General features: G+C 39.7%; 1 protein-coding gene across 2 annotated transcripts in view; it reads left to right on the forward strand.

The window, feature by feature from the left end:
* WDR11 (WD repeat domain 11) overlaps positions 1-27,195 on the forward strand; it is a 69,043-nt gene that overhangs the window by 35,265 nt on the left and 6,583 nt on the right. For both annotated transcript variants that reach the window (XR_007145301.1, XM_047824997.1), the window contains exons 12-22: positions 590-696; positions 2,891-2,966; positions 7,961-8,069; positions 9,873-9,997; positions 10,961-11,108; positions 15,248-15,354; positions 15,766-15,880; positions 16,419-16,590; positions 24,527-24,635; positions 25,519-25,581; positions 26,784-26,849. Coding sequence is in view for 1 of the 2 variants with exons in the window: in XM_047824997.1 (XP_047680953.1) it covers positions 590-696; positions 2,891-2,966; positions 7,961-8,069; positions 9,873-9,997; positions 10,961-11,108; positions 15,248-15,354; positions 15,766-15,880; positions 16,419-16,590; positions 24,527-24,635; positions 25,519-25,581; positions 26,784-26,849 (1,197 nt within the window). In the remaining variant the exon portion in view is untranslated. The remainder of the gene's footprint in view (positions 1-589; positions 697-2,890; positions 2,967-7,960; positions 8,070-9,872; positions 9,998-10,960; positions 11,109-15,247; positions 15,355-15,765; positions 15,881-16,418; positions 16,591-24,526; positions 24,636-25,518; positions 25,582-26,783; positions 26,850-27,195) is intronic.

Here is a 27,195-nt window from a genome sequence, read left to right on the forward strand (position 1 = left end):
CTAGCCCTGTGAAAGAATGCTGGTGTTAACTTTGATAGAGATTGCTCAGAATATTTCCGTACCACTCTTCCTTAAGCAGTGGAATTCTTGCAAATTACTGTGATAAGTGACTCTCTCCTTTGCCACATTTTAATAGTCATTTTAATGCTGCTATGAATCCTGGTAACTGAACTATCTTATCATTTCATTTGGAGATAAAGTTTTAATTGGAAATAATTTCACATATATTGGAAATGTATGGTAATTAGGCTCAAATGAAAGGTCATGTTAATATTATTCCTTTTTATTTTTTAACGTTTATTTATTTTTGAGAGAGAGAGCGAAAGCAGGGCAGGGGGCTGGGGGAACAGGCAGAGAGAGAGGGAGACACAAAATCCGAAGCAGGCTCCAGGCTCTGAGCTGTTAGCACAGACAGAGCCTGACCTGGGGCTCAGGCTCACGAACCGTGAGGTGAACCAACTGACCTGAGATGAACCAAGTGACCCACCCAGGTGCCCCTAATATTACTATTTTTTAATTAACTTGAAAATTTAGGTCTTAGGAACAAAAAAGTTTATTTCACTAAACTTTATTTAATTTCTCACGTTAGGGGTATCGAATGGACAAGTTTGACTGGTTTTCTTTCCTTTGCTACGTCAACACCGAACAATATGGGATTAGTGAGAAATGAACTTCAGCTGGTTGATCTTCCAACAGGTTTGTGTATTTAGTCTATTAAAAGATTGAAAATGGTTTTTCATACTGATCAAAGATGTTGCTATTTATAAAACATGTTCCAAAAAAGTTTCTTTCAACTTGGAGTTTTTTTCTTGTATTCTGTATTTGTATATTCATTTTGTTGTTGTTTTGTCTGTAGTAATTGCCCTAGAAAGACTTGTTTGTATGCAAATTATGTTAACATAAATGCATGGTAAATGGCATACCATTAGCCTGAACAGACAAATTCATAATTAAATACGGTATCAGTTATACTTTTAAGTACATTGTTATAGATAACCAGAAATACAGTTTTATTTTTTTTTAATTTTTTTAATGTTTTATTTATTTTTAAAGGAGAGAGAGACAGAGTATGAGTGGGGGAGGGGCAGAGAGAGAGACAGAGAAACAGAGACAGAGATAGACAGACAGACAGAATCCGAAGCAGGCTCCAGGCTCTGAGCTGTCAGCACAGAGCCCCACGTGGGGCTTGAACTCACAGACTGCAAGATCGTGACCTGAGCCAAAGTCGGACGCTCAACTGACTGAGCCACCCACGTGCCCCCAGAAGTACAGTTTTAAAATAAATCTTTGTATTAGGCTTTATTAGATTCTCTTTTATAACTTTCGGCCTTTGTAGGAAAACCTTTATAAATTTGTAGGTAAGGATTGTTGTTAAGTGCTCATATTTAAAACTTTTGGTAGTCTCTGGCTGACTGAATGGGGAAATTTGGGAGTTTAAAGACTACAATAGGAAACATTCCAGTAAAGTAACTTGTTCAGAATTGTTTAAAAACCTACAACCCAGTGAATCTCAAAATGAAGAACTTGAAGAAAGAATAAGGTGAGAGTTTCAAATTATGTTATGGCACATGCATGATTTCAAATAGAATTCTTAACAAAATAGTCCTGAGTTTCTTTAAAATGGTGTGGCAATGAGAATATATATGTAGATGGTTTAACCCTAAGATACGTATGTGTGTACATGTGTGTGCGGTAAATCAAGTATATAGTTGTTTCTTTGTATTCTCCGTATGTATCTCCAGGGTATGGTTGTTCTTACTTATCAGAGTATGTTACTAAACCTCAGGGAATTAGCCCCACTGGAATCAGTTCAGTGTTCTGGTCTCATTGGAAGTGGCCTGCCTAGTAAACCCTGCCCCCAGATTGGGGTTTCTCTAATTACATGGTAGCCTGGGGGTGAAATGCTGTTTTCTAGTGTCATTCATTTTTTTCCCATTTTTTCCCCCCGGTCAGCTCAAGTTCAAGACTGTTAGTTAACTTAAAATCTTTCTTTCACGTATTTATTTTTCACGAACAAATTTCTAAGTCATAGTTACTGACTTGCTTAAGTGGGATATTTGACTTCATAGACGATTGACTTTTTTAGTCTTGTCTTCTAAAGGAGGGCAGCAGACCAGCAGAGTCAGGAAAGGATGTGGGGTGTTTGGCAAATAAGAAGAGGGAGATCTCATTTGATGGCACTGGGGAGGAGGGAGGCATGCAGGCGTTCACTTGTCTTTGATTACTTTCTCTCTTTTGTTTAATGTAAATACAAATGTGAGAAAGTTATTAAAATATATTTGTTCCAACATAAAGTAGAATTTGCATTTTTTAATTACGGAAAACCACGTAGCTTCTTTGGCAGTTAACTAATTCTTATCATTCCCCAATTTCAGTGCGTAGAGAGCTTTTGACAGGAACATGTCAAAGTCTTTCAGTTGAGCTTTGTTCATGGGACAAGGAATCTTAAGTACCAATTTAGAGAGTGTTTTCCCCACTAGTTAGTTTTGTGAGCACGAAAATATTTATATTACTTTAAATATACCAGTAGTTTTTATAGTAGACAATTCCTTTACCATAAATGCGTTGAAACTTTAGAAATTGATTTCTTAATTTCTAAAATATAACTGTAAGAAACCACCGAAGGTATTCAAAAAACTCTACAACAAAGGAAAATATATTTGTATAAAATAGATATTTGAATACAAGTAATATATTAATTTGTCTTTAACTTGTAATACTTCTAAGAATATGTTTTAAATTTAGAGTAATTGAAACAACTTAGAAGCAAGTGGAAGAATGAATGGGAGAGTAGAGGCAGCCCAGATCAGATTCCATTGGTGTGGATAAGTTCTTGTGTCTTACATGTTTTATCTGGTTTTTTACATTTTCTTTAATATTTGCAATAAAGGTAGGAGCATTGCTTTTCGCGGTGAACGAGGCAATGATGAGTCACCCATCGAAATGATTAAAGTATCTCATTTGAAGTAAGTATGAACCAAAAAAAATCTAGTGTTATCACAATGGAATCTTAAAAATTTCTTTTAATCTTGAAGAAAGTGTACGTATAGAATTTCTTAATGATAATAAATGGTGCTATGCAGCTCTATCCAAGAAAATATTTTGATCACAAAATTAAATTGCTATTTCTTTTAATTTATTTTTTTTTTTTAATGTTTACTTATTTATTTTGAGAGACTGATAGAGAATCCTAAGCAGGCTCTGTGCTGTCAATGTAGAGCCTGACGTGTGTCTCTATCCCATGAACTGTGAGATCATGACCTGTGCTGAAATCAAGAGTTGGACACTCAACCAACTGAGCCACTCAGGCACCCCTATTGCTTTTAATTTCTACTTAAAAAGATGAGATAACATTTCATTAGATTGGTAAAACCAGTAATCTGTTTTTTCTTCTATAGCTCTATTGTAAATACCTATCACCCACTAAGAAAATGTTATTTGTTACCTAATGAAATTCTTACGCATTTCTATCTCAGCATGGGTTTGTTGAGTGAAAGAACTGATTTTCTTTCCTTATAATTTTAATTTTAGTAAGTTTTGAGTTTTTCATTCCAAGAGAAAATACATGTTAAGCAAGATTATTAAACATAGAGACTGAATGAAAACCAATCAGAAGAACAAAAAAAAGAAAGAGTAAGCTGTCCACAATAGTTTTCAAAATTGCTTTAGCTTGGGGCGCCTGGGTGGCTCAGTTGGTTGGGCGTCCGACTTCAGCTCAGGTCATGATCTCGCGGTCCGTGAGTTCGAGCCCCGCGTCGGGCTCTGGGCTGACGGCTCAGAGCCTGGAGCCTGCTTCCGATTCTGTGTCTTCCTCTCTCTCTGCCCCTCCCCCGTTCATGCTCTGTCTCTCTCTGTCTCAAAAATAAATAAACGTTAAAAAAAATTAAAAAAAAAAAATAAAACAAAACAAAAAAAACAAATTGCTTTAGCTTTATGAGGATCTTTGCATTTCCATATAAATTTTAGAATTAGCTTATCAATTTTACCCAAAAAAGCTTCCTGGGATTTTGATTGGGATTGCATTGAATCCATAGATCAATGTGGGGAAGAATTGACATCTTAACAGGTTTTGGGATTCATGAACATGGTGTCTCTCTCCACTTATTTACAGCTTTAATATCTTTCAGTAATATTTCTAGTAGCATTTTTGTTGATTCCATACTATTTTCTATATAGACATACTTCCCTGTCGTTTGCCAGTAAGGACACTTCTATATCTCTATTTTCTGGAGTATGGGCCTTTCCCCCCCCTTGCTTTGCTGTACTGAGTAGGACCTCCAGTACAATGTTGAATAGAAATGATGAGAACTGACATCTTTGTTCTGTTTCTGGATTTTACAGAGAAAGTGTTCAGTCTTTCAACATTAAGTAAAATGTTAGTTGTAGATGTTTTGTAGGTGCCCTTTATTAGATTGAGGAAGTTTTCTATTCCCAGTCTGCTGAAACTTTGTATTGAGTAGGTGATGGATTTTGTCAGATGCTTTTTCTGCATTTATGGACATCACCATGATGGTGGTTTTTGTTTTAGGTCAGCTAATATGGTGAATTACATGGACCTCTATTTCATGTTAAACCAACTTTACATCCCTAGGATAAGTTTTTCTTGGTCATGATATATTATTGCATTTGATTTGCTAATATTCTGGTATATTCCTGGGTTTGATTTGCTAATGTTTTATTAAAGATTTTTTGCATCTGTGCTCATGAAAGATACTGACCTAGTTTTCATGTAGTATCCTTGTCTGGTTTTAGAATCAGGGTGATGTTGACCTTGTAAAACAAGTTGCGAAATATTTCTTGCTCTTCTTTTTTTCTGGATGAATTTGTGTAGAATTGGTATTATATCTTACTTAAATAGGAAGATTTCACCAGGGAACCCACCTGGGCCTAGAACTTTCTTTGTGGAAAAGCTTTTAAATACATATTCAGTTCTTTCATCAATATATAACTATTTAGGGTTTGTTTTTTTGTTTTTCCCCAATGAACTCTGGTAGTGGCTTTCAAGAAATCTGTCCATTTCAATGAAATTGTTGAATTTATTGATTAAAACTTGTTCATGATATTCTTTTAATGTCTGTTTCACCTGAATGATGGCTCTTTCATTTCTGATATTAGTGAATTACAGTGATCAGTTTTGTTGATATTTTCAAAAAAACTCGTTTAGTTTCTGTAATTTTTCTCTATGGTTTTCTAGTTTTTGTTTCATCGAATGCCATAGGTATCTTTTTTTTTGCCTGCTTACTTTGGGCTTAATATGTTCTTTCTCTAGTTTCTTAAGATAGAACTGTATACTCTGGTTTCTCTTCAGATCGTATAAATCTTTCGCCCTTTTAAGATAGAACTGTAGGGGCGCCTGGGTGGCGCAGTCGGTTAAGCATCCGACTTCAGCCGGGTCACGATCTCGCGGTCCGTGAGTTCGAGCCCCGCGTCAGGCTCTGGGCTGATGGCTCAGAGCCTGGAGCCTGTTTCCGATTCTGTGTCTCCCTCTCTCTCTGCCCCTCCCCCGTTCATGCTCTGTCTCTCTCTGTCCCAAAAATAAATAAACGTTGAAAAAAAAAAAATTTTTTTTAAAAAAAAAGATAGAACTGTAGATGATTGAATTAAGGTTCTTCTTTAAAATTTAATATGAGCATTTAATGTTACATAAGCACTACTTTTTCTGTACCTTACACTTTTTGATGTGATGAGTTTTCTTTTAATTCACTGTGTAATAATTTTTTTAATGTCTATTTTTGAGAGACAGATTGAGCGGGGGGAGGGGCAGAGAGAGAAGGAGACACGGAATCTGAAGCAGCCCCTGAGCTGTCATGTCAGCACAGAGCCCGATGCAGGGCTGCAACTCACAAACTGCGAGATCATGATCTGAGCCGAAGTTGGACGCTTAACCGACTGAGCCACCCAGGCGCCCTTATACTTTAACATTTCTGTGGGTATTTAGAGATACATTGTTTAATTTCAACATATTTAGGGGTTTGCCAGATATCTTTCTGTTAATTTCTGATTTTGATTAGAGTCAGCATATTTTATATTATTTTAGTCCTTATAAATTTAATGTGATTATTATGTGGCCCAGAATGTGGTCTGTCTTAGTGAATGTTCCATATGCACTTGAAAAGATTGGTTTGTAGTTATTCAAGTCTCACATTCATACAGATTTTCTGCCAGCTTTTCTCTCTATTACTGAGAGATGAGTGTTGAAATGAACTTTGTTCTGGATGTATTCTTCTTTTGAAGAACTTGAGTTCTTGCTTTAGATATTTTAAAGCTCTGCTCTTGGGTACATGCATATTTGGTATTGCTATTATGTCCTTTTGATTAATTGACTTCTTTATCATTATGAAATATCCTCTTTATTTTGGTCCTATTCTTTATTCAGAATCGGATTTGTCTGATTAGTATAGCCACTCCTGCTTTCTTTTGACTAAAGTTTGCATGGTGTATCTTTTTCTTCCCTTTACTTGTGTCTTACCTATGTCTTTACATTTAAAGTTGATTTCTTCTAGAAAGCATGTAGTCCGGGCTTGTTTTTCTATTTGGTAATTTGTGTTTCAAATGACAGTGTTTAAATTATTCCTATTTAATGTAATCATCAATGTGACTTATGTTGAAATCTACCACCTTGCTATTTTCTATTTTTTTACTTTAAAATGAGTTAATAAGGATAGTTTTTAATTTCTTAGATTTCATTTCTAATATGCAAAATGTCAATTGTTATAAACCACATAAAAGTTCTTTGTGGGAGGTCCTCAGTAACTTTTAAAAATGTAAAGGAGTCCTGAGACTGAAAGTTTTCAGAATTGTTCAGTTAAACTATTTAGACTCCAGTCTCTCCTGTTTCCAGCCAGTCTTGACTCTATATACACCTGCTAAGTTAATACACCTAAAGCAACTGATCACTTTATCCCTCCTATCCTAAAGCCTTCAGTGATCAACTATTCTCTGCAAGATAAATCTCTTTATAACCTAGTCTGACATACTCAAGTGTTTTAAGTCTTTTGTAATGTGATCCAAAATTCACACTTTAGTCTTTCTCCCATGATTGCTGTCGCACGTTCTGCATCTCAGGTAGCATGTTCCCCCGCTCTGTGTCCTTTCTTGTCTTGGCCATTTGTCACATTTGTCACTCTGCCTGGAATGCCATTTCCTGATTGTCAAAGTAAATCTCTTCTTTCGTAGTGAATCTTTATAGCATTCACCAGATTTTGTCTTATATTAGTTATTTACATACAAGCCATTAGATGCCTTTATGTTAGACGTTGTAAAAAGTGTAACATATTTCATTTGTATAGTCCATCATGGTTTATAAAATTAATTCGTGTGCGCTTTCCCCTCCCCTCCCCCTTTTTATTCTTAGAGCATTCAGTGAGGGAGGTAAGACAGGTGTTATTAACACCATTACAAAGATAAGTAGACTAAAACTCCAAAAGATTACATGGGTTGTCTGAGGCCACATAATTATCAAGTGGCAAACTTTGTCCTGAGCAAGAGAACATAAGTCTTTGGCTGCACTGAATGTCGGGGTCTTTCTATTCTCACATTTCCTCAGTGTCAGCATGATAGAAACTTTATGAAAACTTTTACTTTTTCATTTAATTTTTACCATAATCCTCATACCAATTCATTGGGTTGGGTAGGGGTATTCTCATGTCACGTGCCAGAAAATTAAATCTTGGGAGGGTTACCATATTACTATAAACTGTTTCACCAGGATATGAACTTGTGCCTTTTTTTATTCTGTCTTCTGAGCTGGGCTCCTTACGTAAGTTTGGCTGTATGGCTCTCAAAGGTCATCTTAGGGTTTTACCTTCTTATGACTATTAACCATGAGAACTAAATGTTAATTTATATTGTCTGTATTTAGAATGTGTCATGTGAGTTTTCTGATTTACTCAACTTTTTATATGTATTATGGTGAAAATCTTGCAATAAGGGGCTTATTTAGTAATTTTGTTTATTTTAGGCAGTATTTGGCAGTTGTATTCAAAGATAAACCCCTGGAGTTATGGGATGTTAGGACTTGTACCATTCTGAGAGAGATGTCGAAAAACTTCCCTGCAGTGACTGCTTTGGTAAGTTCCAGCTGAAGAACTAAATGTTCTTCATGCGTGAAGGACATAGGCATGTGTGTGTGTGGTGGGTATTTTTCTTTAGCTCGAATTGAAGTCATTACTGCCATGTATTTTCTTGTTAAAAATGTGTGTTCAAGAGAAGATGATCTAAATACCTGGAGATAACTCTTATTCTCTTGGTTCGGTTAAGATAATATTACGTTGGTGGAATTCCCATTACAATTTTACTTAAATGTTTTGAGGAACATGATAAACATACTCCAAAAGATTTATGAAAGGATAAAAATCATAACAGCTAACTCAGCCTTGAAAAAAGTGGAGGACAGTATTGGGAAAGTGGTCTCACTTTATGGAGAAAAATACTGGATCTCTACCTAATACTCTATTCAGAAGTGGGCTCTCCAGGATTAAAGACCTAAATGTAAAAATGTAAAGCTGTAAGATTAATATAGTCAAACAAAGAAGAATATTTTTGTGTCCTGGAAGCAGGAAAGGACAATAGAAGCTCAAACCAAAAGGCAAAAAAAGAAAAATTCATGCATTTAATTATGTCAAGGTTGATGCTTTCTATTCAATGAAGGACACTAATGTCAAAGTTAAATATAGAAGACCAGTTGGAAAAAGAAATTTACCGGTGTCTGCAACCAACAAAGGACCAACTAATCCCTGTAGGGGGTTGGGATCGTGGGAAGTCCTGCACTTATACAGTGACAGGACAGGAACCCCCGTGGAAAGATGGCCGCAGGACGGGAGCGGTTGGTGGAGAAACCTGAAAGGCCAAGAAGCATATGAAGAAAGATTCGAACTCATCTGTTTTTAAAGATGGGCAAAACAAAATAGCCATGGTATAACTCTTAGACTAGCAAAAACTGGGAAACCAGATGCGGGTGTGGTATGGGACACAGGAATCCTTATGCAACTATTGGTGGGAAAGCAGATCAGTGAGGCGCTCTGCGGAGCAGACCGACTGCGCGTGGGCAGACAGACATCCCCTGTGTGCCGGCTCTTCAGCCCCTGATCACAAAGGAGCTTCTGTGAGGGTACTGACTGCAGTGTTATTTGTCGTGAGAGTTTGGAGGCAGTCTGGGTATCCTTTGCTGAGAGAACAGAGAGACTAAAAATCGGCGGATGCACTCGTGGAGTATTGGATAGCATGCAGAAGACACAGAGGTGGGACTTAGATTGTGCTAAATGAGAAGAGTTAGGAACAGGGCAGGATAGGACGCGGTCCTATTTATCTAAGGTACAAATACATGCATGGAAAATGACTACCATGAAGAATCTGTGCACATGAGAGGATATTAGATTGAATGCATCAGAATAGGTGGGAATGCAAAAGAATAAGTAAATAAAATCAGAGATTTGAGGTGGATCTGTGGATGACAGTGGGCCATGATTGGAGGAACACGAATCTCGCCCTGTGCACCTGCAGGGGAGAGGTAGAAGTAGGGAAGAGGAAATCCCATAATTATATTTATTATTTTCATTTTGTAAGAAAAAGAAAGCACCAAAAAGTTAGACCTTTCGGAAGTTTGCCATTAAACTCTTCAACCTTAAGCTCTCATTAAAGATTAGAGGTAGAAGGAGGTAAGAGGTAGACTATTAAAATCTGCCTTAAGCACTAATTAAAATGCATTCATTCAACCTTTGTGTAAACAGATAAAACCTCAGAACAAATTGTGAATTCATGTGCAGTAATAAGAAGTGATGCCAGGCAGTGGCGAGCATGCCCAGCTGTTCTGGAAGGATTCTTTGACTGAAGTAAACTGAGCATTTCTAGGTGTGCCTGTCTTTGCTTCCCAGGAGTGGTCACCATCTCACAACTTGAAGAGCCTGAGAAAGAAACAGTTGGCCACCCGAGAGGCCATGGCCCGCCAGACTGTGGTCTCAGATACAGAGCTGAGTGTCGTCGAATCATCCGTGATCAGGTGCGGTGTGCTCTTTCCTGCCTTGGTCATTTGGGATACCAGTGTCATGCTCGGGAACTTGACAAGTGTCACCCAAAGGCATCTCTAGCAGCAAGGTGCAGTCTGCTTTTGAACATACTTTGTTGTGCTTCAGTGCATACCCGGAAGACTGAGTGAATTCTATTATTTCATTTCTTAGTGCGGTCAGTAACGTAGCCAGTAATATCCACGTGTCAGCATCCATTAGCGAATGTGTTCCATAAACTTCAGCTGCTGAAATTCAAATGAGTGTAGCATGAACATCTAGATACATCATATTTTCATTTTATGTACACCAAAGAAAATACAGAGAGAATTCTAGATTTATGGACTGTCCCCATCCCCATTCCCATCAATTTTACAAATAAAAAACTTCAGAAAGAATGATGGGTCGAGGTAAGGCCTCTCTTCTGCTGAGGAGTGTTCTGCAGCAGAAATGGTGAAGAAGTTCCTTGTGTGAGGTCTGGATGACCGCATGCCTCTGGGGAGGGGGGGGGGGGGGTAAGTGTTCTCTCATAGTGTGACCAGTTGGGAGTCATTTGTGTTTTGTTGTTGTTCTGGGTTTCTTTTTTTTTTTTTTTTTTTTTTTTTTTTTAAGAGAGAGTAAGCCTGTGAGTGTGGGGGAGGGGCAGAGGGAGAGGGAGAGAGAGAATCTTAAGCAGAGATCCCAAAGCAGGGCTCAGTCCCACAACCCTGGGATCATGACCTGAGCTGAAATCAGGAGCTACCCAGGCGCCCCTAATTTGTGTTTTCTATATTATTAGCTGGGCAAAGATCCGTTTCAGCCTTTTGTTTTGTTTTTTTGTTTCTTGTGGTTTGTTGGTTTGTTTGTTTCTTTGAAATCATTTTGGACCTCTTGTTAATGCATCTATATTTTGGGCAAGTTAATTAACTGTCACTCTAGGGAAAAGAAATACCTTTATCTTACTTCTCTCTATTCCAAAGCTTGTTGCAGGAGGCAGAAAGTAAATCTGAACTCAGCCAGAACATCTCTGCCCGAGAACATTTTGTGTTTACTGATAATGACGGCCAAGTTTATCATCTCACGGTTGAAGGAAACTCCGTGAAAGATAGTGCTCGGATTCCACCGGATGTGAGTCCAACTCCTGGTTAAATCTTCATTGAGAGTTCTGATCAAAGATTCTGTTGATTCCATAGCCAGGGAAGCCACAGTTAAGTTGTGAAACTATTTCAGAAAAGTTTAATGTAAATAATAAACTTCACTATTTAAGGAGATAGTATCATTGATAATAAACTTGTCCCGTACTGCTAGAGAATAACATTGTAACTACTTAGCATAAATACTTACTACGTGTTACTTACTTTTTATCCCTTTAATAATCCATGAGGAATTATTTCCATTTTATCTGTGACAAAACTGAGGGAGAATAAGTAACTTTCCCAACATTACCCAGCTTAGCGACATGGCAGTTCTAAACTCAGGTCTGTCGTCTGACTCCAGTATCTCTCCTCTTTCCATTTCAGGCATTACCCTGAAGGATTTGACTTACAGTCTAGCATTATTTTGGGGTAATAGTAATCAGGTTGTAAGTGCAATAGTATTATTAATATTTGCTAATTTATGTATATCCTTCTATGACCTTGTGAGACCCTCAGAGCTTCTGTAGTTCACAGTTTGTGTCCGCATGCATCTCATAGGTTGTTCTTAATGAATAGATTAAGAGAATGTTTTTGTTAACTAATACTATTATAATGGTTAAGTGGAGGGATGAGATGATGGCATAAAATACCTCTATTCATTTAAAGTTGTTGTCTAAAAATGTAATGTTTTAGTTGAATGCCAACCGTCATATTTTGCAGGTGACTCAGAGTCTCATGGGTTGTAGTCAGGATGGTGGCCAGGGTGGAAGGTCCATTTCCAGATGGCTAACTCACAGGGCCATTGCAAAATAATGCAGGCTGTTGACGAGTGGCCTCTGTTCTTCCTCACGTGGACCTCTCCATAGGGTTGAGTGCCTTCCTCCAGAGCGAGTGATCCAAGAGAGAACACAGAGAAAGCTGCAGTGTTTAGGACCTTGGGCGATCACACTCCATCATTTCCTCAGTGTGCTGTTGGTTCACGGGTCAGTCCTGTTCATCATGGGAGGTGACTGCCAAGGGACATGAGTCCTCAAGGCAGGGTTAGTGGGACCTCTTAGAGACTGCTGCCACATCTTCCTTGTAAACAACAGAAGAGTTGAGGCCAAACAACCTTCTCTCCTAGAAATGGAAACTAACATGTGAAAGTACTTTTCAAACCAGTTTCATTTTTACTGTTATATAGAACAGGTCATACCTGAGACTTAGTAATGCCTATTTTGAAATTTTTCCAATTGTCACTAGTTTGAAAGGATGGAAGTGGTAATGAGAGTGTGAAAGATTGATATTTGGTAGTCATAACAGAAAGGTAACTTACTTTAAGCATATAGAATGAAAGACCACTAAGGAGTGCAGACGGAAGACTTGCAGTGTCATGTAGCTGTCCTGTGGAGTCTGTTTGCTGTCTTAGAAAATAGAAGGTTCCTCCTCCAGAAGCTCAGAGAAGGCCCCATCTCAGCGCTGCTAGTGCCACTCGCAGGCAGTTCCGTCTGCTGCTAATCTGCTCCACGCTTGCGATGAGGATATAGAAACGATCCGGTAATTGAGATGCCAGTTCCTCCTTACCCCAGAAAAAGTTTAAAACTTTTGGACATTAGACCCAAGTTTCCCTCTTAAAAGTATTCCTTTCAGGATGATAATTGTGCCTCAGGACTTGTAAGATTCTGTCTCCTTTTGTGGAAGTCTAAAGTAAGGGTATAGCAAGTCTCCATCTGCCTGCCAGAGCCTTCTATTCCATGGCTAGAAGCCACTTTCTCATGGAATGACCGGCCTCCGGTGAAATGCGTATGTAGTTTAGAGCAGTTTAGAGCAGTTAGGGAAAGGGATTTGAGCATCTTCTCAATAATACACAAGGAATTGGCTCATCATTTTTATTCTCTGGAATTTAAATATTTTCTAGGGACTAATATAGAATTTAGGCAGGGTTTTGTTTGCTTGTCTTAATCCAATATTTATTACCTTCCTCCTAAATGTGAAGTAATAACATTTGCTTTCAGTTGGCCCCAGAACTATAGTGTATATACAGACGGTAAAAAGAAAAGGAAAGTTTGGCATATTTTAAATTCTGGAGTGTCTGTAGTTGATTGCCTTTATTCACAAAACTGGAACAGTGGGAGAGAATGAGTGTCCCTGCTTTGTGGCCAGCCTTACTTCTGATCTTTGGAACATCGCATTTTATATACAGGAACATAACAGTGTCAGCTAATAATAGTCTATTGAGTTTTAATCTTACATTTAGTTCTCTCAGGATTATTTGGAGCCACAAAGCAGCTTTATGCCACATCCTCTGAAAGCACCTTGGTATTCCATATGGCTCGTATCCCACCAACAAACTCTTAGGTAGAAAGATCTGGATTGTTTAATTATATGGTTGTATTAATATCTTCACTTATAATTCTAATTTGATTTCTGAGCTTAAATTTTAAACTTTTACGTTTTAATTTTTAGAGTTTAGGAAGTAAAGTTATAAAATGTGAAAGTTTTTAAAACTAAATAGTAAAGGCAAATTCTTTTTTTTTTTTTTAAAGTTCTTTATTTTTGAGAGACAGCATGGGGGAGAGGCAGAGAGAGAGAGAGAGAGAGAGAGAGAGAGAGAATCCCAAGCAGGCTCTACACTGCTAGCATGGAGCCCGATGTGGTGTTCAAATTCATGAACCGTGAGATCACGACCTCAGCTGAAATCAGGAGTTAGACACTTAATCAACTAAGACACCCAGGTGCCCCTAAAGGCAAATTCTTAATTAAAAATTTTTTAATAAGACCTTGCAGTGTTGCTTCATGCTATATAGAATTCTGTTTGTTTAACATAACTTTCTAAGTTTTTTATTATTGAATTCTTTGAAATACTTTTTTTTTTTTTTTAAAGTACGCTCCATGCCCAGTATGGAGCCTAATGCAGGGCTTGAACTCACAACCCTGAGATCAAGACCTGAGCTGAGATCAAGAGCTGGATGCCTAACCGACTGATTCACCCAGGTGCCCCTAAAATAATTCATTTTTAATCCAGTCTTTTTCTTTTATTTCTTGACTACCACTAGGATTTATGCAGTATTTGACGTGTGGGCCAGTCTATTAATAGTCAATTTGGCAAACCTTGAGCTTTCTACTTCCTACTATGGATAGCATGAGAACTAAGCATGTGGATTTTTATTTTTATTTTGTTTTATAGCTGTAAAAGCAGATTTAATAAGTGGAGAAATAAATAAGCAATAATATGGTTTAATAGTAGCATGTATTGACTGCTGTGTAGCAGGCATTGTTTTGAGCCCTTTCCTGTAGAAATTCATTAATAGTAACAGGAACTCCTCAAGTTTCATGAGCTTAACCTACTTGATCCGTAATAAATTCAAGAGGCAGGAAGATTAAGTGAATGCGCCCCAAAACACACAACAGATATGAGTGATAAAGCTCAGATCCAAGCCCAGGCAGCTGACTCCAGAGCCTGGACTCCTAGGGTCTCTGTCACACTGCCTCTGTGCGTCTGTTAGAGCAGTAGGCTCCTTTCTCCCCCGCCTCGGAGTTACTACAATAGTGTTACCTTCTTATATTTTGAGTTTCCATGTGTACCTTCTTTGCAAAGCTTTCTGTGAATTCAGATTGTGCAGACGCCTTTAATCTACAGTATCTTTTTACCTTCATTATTCCTGAAGGTATCCGTGAAGCTCTGGGTCCCCTTTTCAGTAGAAAAACTGCACAATCCGTTATGAAACAGCTTTGAGTAGTTTCCTCTGGAATAGATTGGTTTATCCTTTTGCAGTGAATGATAAGTTGGAGACAAGAGGTCTCTAGAAAAGGTTTTCTTCTTTCTCTTTATTTCTTTTAATTTGCTTTCTATGAGGAATTTCTTCCTTAAAAGATATCTTTTCTCTATAAATTTAGTTCGGATAACTTAATGTCTGTCAAATTGAAATCTCCTGTTTCTTCATAGTTGAAATTGATGAACTAGGTGGGTGGCACTTTTAGTGTCCGAAGTCTGTTAGTATTTGATGGCATTCATACTAAAGCAAAACCGTTTATAATGAAGTTTTAATTAAAATACCTGTATTATTTTATCACATTAGGTAAAAACATTTCTCTGTTTTGATGGCTCTTAAGTAGTGAAAACCATGTGGATTTGTTGCTGTTGTTTTCTAGGGAAGTATGGGTAGTATTACCTGCATCGCTTGGAAAGGTGACACATTAGTTCTTGGAGATATGGATGGAAATTTAAATTTTTGGGACTTGAAAGGCAGAGTATCCAGGTATGATTCAAGAATGCAATATTATTTGATTAAAAAAAAAAGTAGCTTCTTGTTACGTTTCCTTTGGAGGCTTGTGACGTGGTAAGTAGGATCATTAAACATGACCCAGTGTCGCTTGCACCCTTGGGTCTCTTGTCACTGAACTTGGGAGGAAGGGCCTTGAGCCAAGCTCTGGGTCATTCATTGGAGACATTCAGTATGCAGGCAGAAGTGCTTGCTGAGACATTATTCGAGTTGTTGTGAAAAGGCAGACCCTTTCCGTCGGATGGGACCCCTGTCCCAGAAAGCACAGTGGTTCTCGTGTCACCAGACCTTGTCAAAAACAGACCTAGAAAGAGTCATTGGACATAGTTTCTGGTGACGAGATCTTACCCTGCTTCATACTGGCATTTTGTTTTTGTGTGTCCTCAGAGGAATACCTACACACCGCAGCTGGGTGAGGAAGATTCGTTTTGCCCCTGGTAAAGGAAACCAAAAACTAATAGCAATGTACAGCGATGGTGCGGAAGTGTGGGACACGAAAGAGGTGGGCTCAGCCCCGGGAGGGGCCCTCCAACCAAGCTGCTGGCCACAGGAGCTGTATTCTTCTCCCTCCTTCTGATGTAGAAATGAAGCCTGTGTAATGGGTTTAGCAAGCTTCTCAAAACCATTTTCTCGCTTTTAATGGTATCACTGTCTTTGGAATCTTTAAAATGCAACCTGCATGTGGAAAGGAGATTGCCAAAGACTGTTCGTTTTTTTTTTTTTTTTTTTTTTTTTCAACGTTTATTTATTTTTGGGACAGAGAGAGACAGAGCATGAACGGGGGAGGGGCAGAGAGAGAGGGAGACACAGAATCGGAAACAGGCTCCAGGCTCTGAGCCATCAGCCCAGAGCCTGACTCGGGGCTCGAACTCACGGACCGTGAGATCGTGACCTGGCTGAAGTCGGTCGCTCAACCGACTGCGCCACCCAGGCGCCCCAACTGTTCGGTTTTAACTCTCGCTGGTCTTTGCCACAGGCATCGTCTGTGATAAACATCTTCCTTTTCTTTCTGAAAATGACAACCAAATTCACTCTTGTAGGTTCAGATGGTGAGCAGTTTAAGAAGCGGAAGAAACGTGACCTTTCGGATATTGGATGTGGACTGGTGTACTTCAGATAAAGTGATCTTGGCATCAGATGATGGGTGTATCCGAGTCCTGGAGATGTCTATGAAGTCCACATGTTTCAGAATGGATGAACAAGAGCTAACCGGTATGGAACGCCTTTATTTCGTCCAGGCTGCTCTCTTCCAAAGACAGAGCTGCCTGTGTTTCTTTTCGGTCTTGCTTTCTAACCATCTGAGTTTAAGGAAATATATTAACTTCAAGCTTGAGTAAGCGCTGGACTCTGTAACTGCAGATGCCAGTCATTCTCCGCCTCTGGTTTGACAAGTGCCCCTTCTTTGACCCTTTGCAGAGTGCTTTGTCAAAAGATCAAAGATGTTTACATAAAAATGATACACTTAGAATTCAGGAGAACTCATCAGAGGAAGTGAATCTAGTGGTAAGGTGCTGCTGGCTTTTTCCTAATGAGCTTGATATCTTTTGCAAGCATATATCACTGGGGGCGCCTGGCTGGCTTAGTAGGTAGAACATGTGACTCTTAATCTCTCAAGTTGGAGCCCATGTTGGGCAGAGAGATGGAGGGAGGGAGGGAGGGAGGGGGGGAGGGAGGGAGGGAGAGAGAGAGAGAGAGAGAGAGAAAGAAAGAAAGAAAGAAAGAAAGAAAGAGAAAGAAAAAAAGAAAGGAAGGAGGGAAGGGAGAAAGAAGGAAGGAAGAAAGGAAGGGAGAAAACAAACCATGTTAGAAAAGAAAGGGGCGAGCATGTATCATAGAAAAGGTACTTTGGTAAGGACAGACAGTGTTCTGTCATGAATTTTGATACCTATCTTAAGATAGGTTAAATGGCCAGTCAAAATAAAATTAGATGATTGCTCTATCATACCTATTTTTAGATTGTTTTTATCAGAATGAAGAATATTTTAGTAACTATAACCTCTGTGACTTTGAAAAAAGAATGGGATTGTCGGTTTGAAAGGCAGCTTGTGTCCAATGAAGTACAGCGTTCATCCTTGGAATGTGCTTTTGGAGGGAGACAGACCTTCTGATCCTAATTGGAGCGAAGCAGGAAACTTCCTGCATTAAGTATTCTCCAGGCATCCCTGCGGTGTGCACTCCAGGCTGCTGATCTGTAGAGCATTTCCTAAGAGACTTGTTTGGTCATTTGCTGAGTTTCAGCCTAGAACTGGCAGCTCTGGGAACTGTCTGTACCTCTGGAAGGTCGGTCTTTGGCACATTCAGAGACAGTGTTTTGAAACCTGCCCTTGGACCTTGCGTTCCTGCTTGAGGTGCTCCCAGCGTGCTGCGGATGCTGGCCGGGCTCCCTCGAAGTTCTGTTAGGTGTGCTTTGTTTTTGTCGCTTCCCCACCCCTGCCGGTGGATTCGGTACCGCCGCTTCCTCCTGTGTGACTGTGATGGCCACCTGCTGAAGCCAGGGGTTGAGGACTGCATGCCCGCATCTGTCCTTGAGACGTTTGCCAGCTCCGCAGAGGGGCGACCATCCCCTCCTTCCTTCCGTAACACACCTCAAGTTCTTGCGGAAATCGAGGGAACTTCGAGATGGTTTTCTTTCTAATTGAGTTACTAGTTGTAGGTTAAAGAGGTGCACCAGTATAATCCAAATGTTTGAAAACTTTTCAGTCACAATTAATTTAAAATTCGAGTCTACCAAAGCCAAGGTAGCTCTTTCTTAAATTAAAGTGACTACAGAATCGGAGCCCATCGTTAAATCATTCCTATCCAATCTCTAGTGATGTACCCTCAGCCAGAAAGGGAAAGTCTTTAAAATAGTAATGGGGAAAGGTCAATATTGACCTTTAAACAACATTCGATACACATTAAAGAATCAAAACTGGTGGCAGTGTAAATACGGAGTTAGCAAGAAGAGGTCTCTGTGTTTACCTCCAGATACATGCTGATATGGTCTGGGAAAATTATGTTTAATATATTCTTATTCTGGGGAATTAGAAAGACAGTTTGGGCTTCTTAATATGGGATGAAAAATCATTTTAGGTCATATGCAGTGATATACTTAATAAATTGTCTTTAATTCTCCTTAATAACAAGTGGAGAATATCCTACTGGTTCAGGTTTGTCGGTTTTCTTAGAACAGCTTAGAAAGTCCTCTCCCCCTGTCCCCCCGTTTACATTTGTCTCAGCCCTCCCCACCTCAATAAGCGAGAAGGTCTGACAAACACAGAAGACGGGGGGCCCTGTTTTTGAGTTGGAGAATCTTTGCTGCCTTATTCATCAGGGTCATAAAATGGCATTAAAAAAAAAATCGTAAGACTTTTTTTTAGCGGCGTCAAGAAGGAATCCAAGAGTGTGGGACTTGTTTAATGACATTCCAGTTGGATGCAGTTTCCACACACCCTGAAAGGCGTCGGTGTGGTGTTAGAGACCGCAGTCCGGTTCCTCCCGGCTGCTCGGGCCACTGCTGGACGACACGCTTTTCCCCGAGGGAGCACACATAGAAGGAGGCTTTCTGCAGTCAGATTTATGCCCAAACCCTGCCTCTTCGTCTGCCTCTGCTTTCCAGTCATTTCCAGTGGTTTTCTTTTGGGGTATTTGGAAATGTGTCATGACTTGCGGGGGCAGGGGGGAGGTCTGGGGTTACCGAACAGCATGCAGTGCATGGAACAGTCTGGACGATGAAGAATGGTCCCGCCCAAAATGTCAGTAGTGTTTTTTGTGTCCCTTCTTCCCCCCCTCATTGCGTCATAGTGAAAAAGTCACCAGGGCAGGGTCCTCTCCTTCCCAGACCGCCTGCGCGCCTTGCCATTTGCCACCTCCGCTTGGCGGGGGAGCGATCTTCCTCCTGCTTTTCTTCTCAGCTCTTCAGTGTTTTCTGCACCGCTGTCACACAGGCAGCCAAGAGTCTGGGCGTGCTTCTGTTTGACACCCCGATAGCTGTAGCCCAGACCAAGCAGAACGTGTGAGGGCGGAGCCGCCTTTTCATTCTACGCTGTCATTTCTAGACGTGAACGAGCTCTTGTAGCTGACTTTCTCCAGCTGCGAGATGGTCACCTGTTGTGTTCTCATGGCTGATCTTTGCCCTTGAGAAGAAAGGTAGGAGGGAGTGGAGTTCACTTGCAATTTGTTCACCCCCATTGGGATGCCATCAGCAATGTTTCGTTTCGGAGAAATGACACACTTGTTTTTAAAAACCAGACGTTTCCCTCCGTTTGCCCTGGCTTGGTAAAGGTTGTCTTGCTCACGTTACGTAAAAACTGTGGAGTGCTGCTTTTTAAGAATATTCTCTTGTGTCTTTTCATTGTCCATTGATTAAGAAACTACCACTATCGCTTCTCGGCCTTTTGGCTAAGATCAAGTGAAGAAACTACCACTTAACCTGGAAACTTCCTCTGTTTCCAAGCTTAATTTGTACCGTTAAGTCTTTGTGTCCTCACATGGACTATTTCCAAACATTTTGTAACCTAATGCCAGCAGCCACTACCGTCTGAAAGTGACAGGGGCCGACTTGAGAGCTGGAGGATTACGTGGGTGTCTAGTAAGGATGAGTAGAGACAGTGTGCTAATAAGTAAACCCACGCTCGTCTCTTCCGGTGCTGGTTTTAATGGTTCTGTAGGTATGTAGGTGAGTCTCACTCTTACCAGGTACATTCCTCCCTTAATAACCTGGGTGTACAAGATAAATTTTACCGAATGGAAAAATTTTAAAAACTTCATAGCAACAGAAACTATCAGCAAAGCAAAATGCAAATTACAACCTGGGAGAAGGTATTTCTAGAAGTTATTTCCAAGTCCTTAATAGACTATCCACAGAGAAGAAAAAATATATATACCAATGGCCCTAAATATATGAAAAGATGCTCAACTTTATTCCTAATAAGAAACATACAAATTAAAATTACACTAAGAATCTGCTTCTCAACTGTCAGATCAATAAAAATTGAGAGCTTGAAAACATGCTCTTGCAGATCTGAGGAAACCAGGAACTCGTGCAGTACTCACGGAGCACTCCCTGGAGGAGGGGATTGGGCAGTAGTTCACAAAAGTGCACGTATATTTACCTTTTTACTCAGCAGTTCCACTACTAATGATTTACCTGGATGTGTCCATCCATACCTGTGACCATAGCAAAATTCTGGAGAGAATAAATTTGGGAATATGTGCACAATGGGATAGTCTAGCAGTAAACTAGAATGAGGGCTGTCTCTGTGAACGGATGTGGAGTGATAGGGGATGGGTAGGTGAACAATGCCAGGGTAAAGGTGTGTGCGGTCTGCTTCTGCACTTGCTTATTTTACAGAAACAACAGCAACGCAGAATGATCCAAGATCTAAAGAACATGATTAGTAAAAGCAGTAATAGGAGGTAGAAGGAAAGATGGAGAGAATCGGGATGGGTGAGACTTCAGTGAATATACTAATATTATGTAGTTTCAAGTTCGGAATCACGTAAATGTTGTGCGTACTCAGAAAATACAAGTGACCCTTGAACAGCATGGGGCTTAGGGCTGTCGGCCCCTCATGCAGTTGAAAATCCAAGTATAATTTTTCACTCCCCAGAAACTTTCCTGATAGCCTGCTGTTGCCAGAATCCTTACCAATGACCTAAATAGTCGATTAACACATGCTTTGTATGTTATATGTATTATATGTGTATTCTTATAATAAAGTAAGCTAAAGAAAAGAAATTAATGTTATTAAGAAAATCATAGGAGATTTTCGTGAAATCATAATTTTGTCAACTTATGAGAGGAAATACATTTGCAGTATGGTGCTGTATTTATTGAAAAAAATTCACCTGTAAGTGGACCCGTGTGGTTCAAACCCATGCTGTTCAGAGGTCAACCACAAAATGAAAACAAGGGTGAAAGAAAAAGCAAACTCTAGAATTGAACACAAACCATTCAACCAAACCATATGACAAATTGGTAAGAATAGTTCAAATAACTGAAAGCCAGAACTCTCCCGGTGCACCTTAGTGGTTCATACTGGGGACAAAGAGCCGCAAAGGAATTTGCCCTGGGTGGTGGCACCAGTCCACTCGTTGACAGTGGCACTAGTCATTCTGAAACTGTTTTGTGCATATTATCAGCTGGAACAGGCCAGTAAATGCAATTTAGGGGAACCAGGGTTCCTATTGAGGGAAAAGGGAGATACAGACACGGAATGGGGGGTGCGGAGGAAGAACCCTCCAGGAGTGGATCTGCATTGGAGATACCAGTATAAATTCGTGACTTTTTTCTTTTTTTAATGTGATTTCCTTAATTTTAATGTTATTTCCTTATTTCCTCATATCCTGGTTCTGTATACTGATCTCACACCTAGAAGCAATGACATTTAGATGGCAGTGAGCGTTCCTGGCACCCAGATTTGGTTTATAAATTCCATTTCCCAACTAAAAAGAACCAGGGCTCCTTGGACAGTTTATTCCAGGACAGAGGCAAGAAAGTTACAAGATGAGTCTGGGACATTGTGTGTTGCCAGAAACTAAGGAAGGATTTGAAAGACTAATGAGAACCTGTCATAAAGATATAAAAACTAGCATTTAGGGGCTTCCACTACCAAATGTGGGGCTGTCTGAACATTGCAAAGAATAACAGCTGTATTGTTTTGTTTTTTTTTAATCCGTTATTTCCTAGTAATATTCAAAGAGAAAGAGGAACGGGTGTGGGCAAGAAGAGAAGGCTTCTATTTGTAGAAGAATGCTGGTTGGTAAATGTAAACAGAAAGATGGAACTAGAAAATCACCAATTCCCCTTCCTAATGTATAGTTGGTTCAAGCCAGGGTCATCAGTGGGTGTCAGACCACTGGGTGGAAGGGAATGGGAAATTCGGTCTCACAGTATCTCCCCATGCTGCACCCCACCCGCCATGTTACCTACTAATTGTAAAGAGGAAACCGTGCCTTGACTACGACAGAGCCCATGAGTTCCCCTTAACTAGATGATCAGATTCATTGTTAACAGGAGGCCAGCCAACATGCTCCCTCCAATGGAATGTGGTGGGAAGTATACAACATCCCTTGTATCCCGTTCTTGCCGAAAATGTTTGACCAGAGTTTGAGGCTCAGAAAACACACAAATCACAATGGAGACCAGTTCCTAAGACAATGAATGGGCCAGGACTTTTCCAAAATGAAAACATTGTGTAAGACCAAAAACAAAAAGGTGAGAAGACTGTTCTAGATTAGGGGAGACTCAGGAGACATGAGAAGCCAGTGCAGGCAGGAGCCTTGGATGGATGCTGGGCTTCTGACAAGGAATATACCTGTCAGGATAAGGAAGTAACAGAGGTCCTCTGAATATGGACTGCAGTTTAAGTGATTTTAATGAGTCAATATTAAAACTCTTGGGTTTGAAAAAAAGTAGTATTACAAATATTTCTGACCAGAGGCTCCTGGGTGGCTCAGTTGGTTAAGTGTCCGACTCTTGACTTCGGCTCAGGTCGTGATCTCACAGTTGTGAATCTGAGCCCCGCGTGGGGCTCTACGCAAACAGCATTGGAGCCTGCTTGGGATTCTGTCTCCCTCTCCCGTTTGCTCTTTATCTCTCTCTCAAAATAAATAAAAATAAACTTAAAAAAATTTTTATAAAGAAATATTTCTGACCATGTTCTGACTTTGAAAAGTCCACACAAGGTATTTTATCTCTGATTTAATTCTTAGCTAACAACATAGAATGAAGTTTTCTAAAGCAGTACTAGTAGAAATGTAATGTGAGCCACATATGTTAGTTTACATTTTCTGGTACCCACTTTAACGAAAGTAAAAAGAAACAGATAAAATTAATTTTAATAAAAATTTTATTTAACCTAGCATATCCAAAATTTTTTCAGCATATAGTCAGTATTAAAAATTACTGATGAGGGGCGCCTGGGTGGCTCGGTCGGTTAAGCGTCCGACCTCGGCTCAAGTCATGATCTCACGGTCCGTGAGTTCTAGCCCCGCGTCGGGCTCTGTGCTGACCGCTCAGAGCCTGGAGCCTGCTTCCGATTCTGTGTCTCCCTCTCTCTCTGCCCCTCCCCTGTTCATGCTCTGTCTCTCACTGTCTCAAAAATAAATAAATGTTAAAAAAAAAAATTAAAAAATTACTGATGAGATATTTCACATTTTTGAGTGCTCAGTTTTCAAAATCCAGTATGTATTTTACATTAGAACTTATCTTAATTCAGAGGACAAATTTTCAGCAGAAATACTTAAGCTGTTTTTAGATTCTATAAAATTTACAACTGAAAAAGTGGCCACGAAGCTATTCATCTTCTTCCTAATAGATTTAAAAGTTATCCGATGACCGAATCAAGTATTAGTTTTTAAATTTAAGTTAGTTGAAATTAATTAAGGTTAATTCATTAAAGTTGAAATGAAGTCCCGAAGAACTGTATTCGCTCGAGTGTCCGACCCAGCAGGCTGTGTAAGTTAGCTGCCGCACAGCTGCGTAGACACCAGGCCCTGGGGCTTCTGCTTCTTTAGGCTAGAACGTGCTGAACAACAGGCAAATCTCTGTTGTGTCCTAAGTCAGCCAGCTGTTGCCCGTAGGGGATGCTAGGGCCCGTGGTCTAGGAAGATGATCCTTCTGTTCAAGGGCTGCCCTTAGAAGTGAGACCTGAAAATGCCTTTGATCAGAGGTGGCTTTTAGTGACAGGCTCAAGGTTGATGGGCCATGTTGTCTAATAGTCTCAGAAGAGCAAAGATGGCAAATGGTATCAGATGACACAGGTAAGTACTGTTTTTAGTATTTCAAAATAATGAGGTTTCTTAATGTCGGTTGAGTTTTGTTACATTGAATCTTTTATTCACTTAAGATCAGTGTTTTCATACCATACAAGGACAGTTACATTTTAAAAAGGGGAAAAAGAGATATTAATCATTTGAATGAAGAGAATCTCCCCACTCCTAGCCTGCTTGTCTTTAAGCAGTGATTACACTGAGTACCCTCTCTCAGCTGCCACCACATTTCTACTTTGTTCTCTGTTGACTTCTCTGTAAACTGCTGTAGCTGAAGCTTTGTAGCAGAACTACAAAATTTTGAAAGAAATTTTATTATTTTATTTATTATTATTTATTTTTAATTTTATTTTTTTTTCTTTTTTTTTTTTTTTTTTTTTTTTTTTTTGTCTAGAGCCTGTGTGGTGCCCCTATCTCCTTATTCCAAGGGCCTCTCTTGCCTTGAAAGCTTTCTTATTACACCAGCCGTGGAACGGACAATATTCTCTGGACATTTCTCATGTGTAAGTTTTTACCACTTGCTGTTTTCCTTTCTTAATTTCCTTGGGGTTGAAGGGCACCCTGAAAATCAGTACAGCGGGAGCCTGTAAAGACAAGCTGAGGCAGACACATTGGAACAATCCCTGATGTGCCTCTCGTCCCCACCCTCCGGGAGCGTGGTGGGGGGGGGGGGGGGCTGGGTACACGAGCAGCTCTCTGGTTGTGGTCCAAATGTGGAGTGTGGGATGTATGATGAGTGTGAAGATGGCCAATTAGGCCAAGAGGAATTTGAAGCCAGGCTTCAAATCCACTTTAAAAGCAGCAAGAATGGGCTTACTGCAGAGGTATTGTATGTTTTATGAATGTCCCCGCCTGCCTCACTCCAAAAACATACGGTAACTAGTAGTATGGTTATTAGTTAAATCTGCGAGTGTTATTGGACTTCTGTCATGTCGAGTGCACAGGTAGGCAGGGGTTAGGGGAATAAAAAAAAAATAATAATAATGTGATGGGTATCTATTCTCCAAGAAGTATCTCCTTGCAGAAGTGAATGTCCATTTTGCAGAGCAGAAAGAACAAATTCCTTTAGTCATTGCTAGGTTCCTTATTAACATGAATCTAAAATGATTGTTTTTAGAGCCAACTGATAAATTTTCTGGTTTCTTGAAAGCCAATGAGACTTTCTTTACTCATTTTTGTTTGTTTGTTCTGTTTTAACTAAAACTAAAAGCAGTCACGAAAGGTGGCTGATAGGTTCTTGAGTAGTTGCTGTTTGGTCTGAAACCAGCTTTTTAAACCAGCTACTGCAAAGGGTATTTATTGGCACAACTTTTTTTCTGGTGAAGAAATACATGGTTGTATTACATGTGTAACAGCATGAGCTGACTCACAATCTTTTCTGTACAGTGATTATCCAGAAAATGAAGAAATAAAGAGTCTCCTTCAAGAACAGCTGAATTCATTGTCAAAGTAAGCACTCCGGCTACGTTTTATGAAAAGATAAGACTAGGAGAAGGAAAATAGTATAATTTAGGCTTTTTGAAGTTAAAGTAAGTTGTGTTTAGAAAATAGTAGCCCCAAGGCGAGACCGTTCTGTTCACAGAGGTTTATCTCCCTTGAGGATCTTTGTTTTGCAGAAACATAGTTAGTCAATAGTTACAGGGACAACATCTACCTTCGCCAAGTCTATAAGCATCAGGTTGCTGTGGTCTCAGGTCAGGGCAGGGTGGAGGCTGCGGCTTGAGACCTCTGTGGCTCCGCCCACCTCCACCTGCAGTGCCCTGCGAAGCCTCGTGCTAGAGGCCACGCACAGGGTGGTTCTTGTGTGGCAGCTGCCTTTTCTAAAATAAGTTCTCTGTGTCCAGTGCTGCGCGTGTACAACTCTGAGAAACTAATGTGCTCCCTGGAGGGAGGGCATTTAGAAGTACCCTCTAATTGGCATTGGGAATAACATTGCAAAGGAAGTGGAAAAGTATGGGTCCGCCAGGAGTTCTTGGTAAAACATGATACATTTTTGCAATCTTAGAATCTATCACATGTAATAAATTTACCATGTTTTATTGACGCCAGATTCAAAGTAATTACTGTTTTCTGCATCCAAAAGTTAACATTTGTGTTTCAGTGGAAAAGAAAAGATTTAAAGAACCTCTTTTCCTCCCCTGATTTATGAATATTCTATATATGGCTATTTTAGAAAAACCAACTTACAAAAACCTGGCTTTTTTTCCTTATGTATTTTTTGGGAACAGTTTCTGAATGTATCTTTCCTAAAGTGTATACTGTTTCTGATGATTAGCAAACCATTTTATCAACAGTGACCTCGTTCCTATTGTTAGACATCTGTTCTTGTTTTCAAAACCATGAGTTGACCTGTTGCCAGGGTGTAAGCCAGAGTCAGAGATCACGCCCTTGTGGTTGACAGGTTCTAGTTCTCTAAGCCCAGACACACTCTGTGCCTTCTAAAGCATCTGTAACTTCAGTGTCCTGGCAAAGCAACTTCCTTCTAGGCATACTACCTAGTTCAAAAAGAACAAAAAATTTAAGGAATAACAAAACTTTAAGTAGATTAACAGTACTGAGTGTATTTCCCCTTTCAAGAGTATAGTGATTTATCTCCTTTATTGTTTGATTCAAAAATTTTACCTTGCCTTTGTCTGGATTTTTGTTTGCAGTGACATAAAGAAACTCTTGCTCGATCCGGAATTCACTCTATTGCAGAGATGCCTGCTTGTTTCAAGGTAACACTGAAACGCTCTGTGTAAGAGACAAGAGTATTTCAGATGAACTCATTTCTCTTATTAAGGGTTTTTGTTTCAGACCAAACCTTTTCAGACTATAAAACGGCATATCAGTTCATCCTTTAGATTTGATTTACAAGTAACTTTGAAACAAGTAATACAAATAGGAAAAACAATTACATTTTTAACATGAGATCTAGGCCTTCTCTACTGAAAAGATCGCCTCCTATGGACAGCTTTTTAAAATACATGTTTTAGGGGTGCCTGGGTGGCTCGCTCGGTTAAGCGTCCGGCTTTGGCTCAGGTCATGATCTTGTGGTTCACGAGTTCGAGCCCCGTGTCCAGC

Source organism: Prionailurus viverrinus, chromosome D2 (assembly GCF_022837055.1).
Source record: "Prionailurus viverrinus isolate Anna chromosome D2, UM_Priviv_1.0, whole genome shotgun sequence".
Classification (NCBI taxonomy): Eukaryota; Metazoa; Chordata; class Mammalia; order Carnivora; family Felidae; genus Prionailurus; species Prionailurus viverrinus.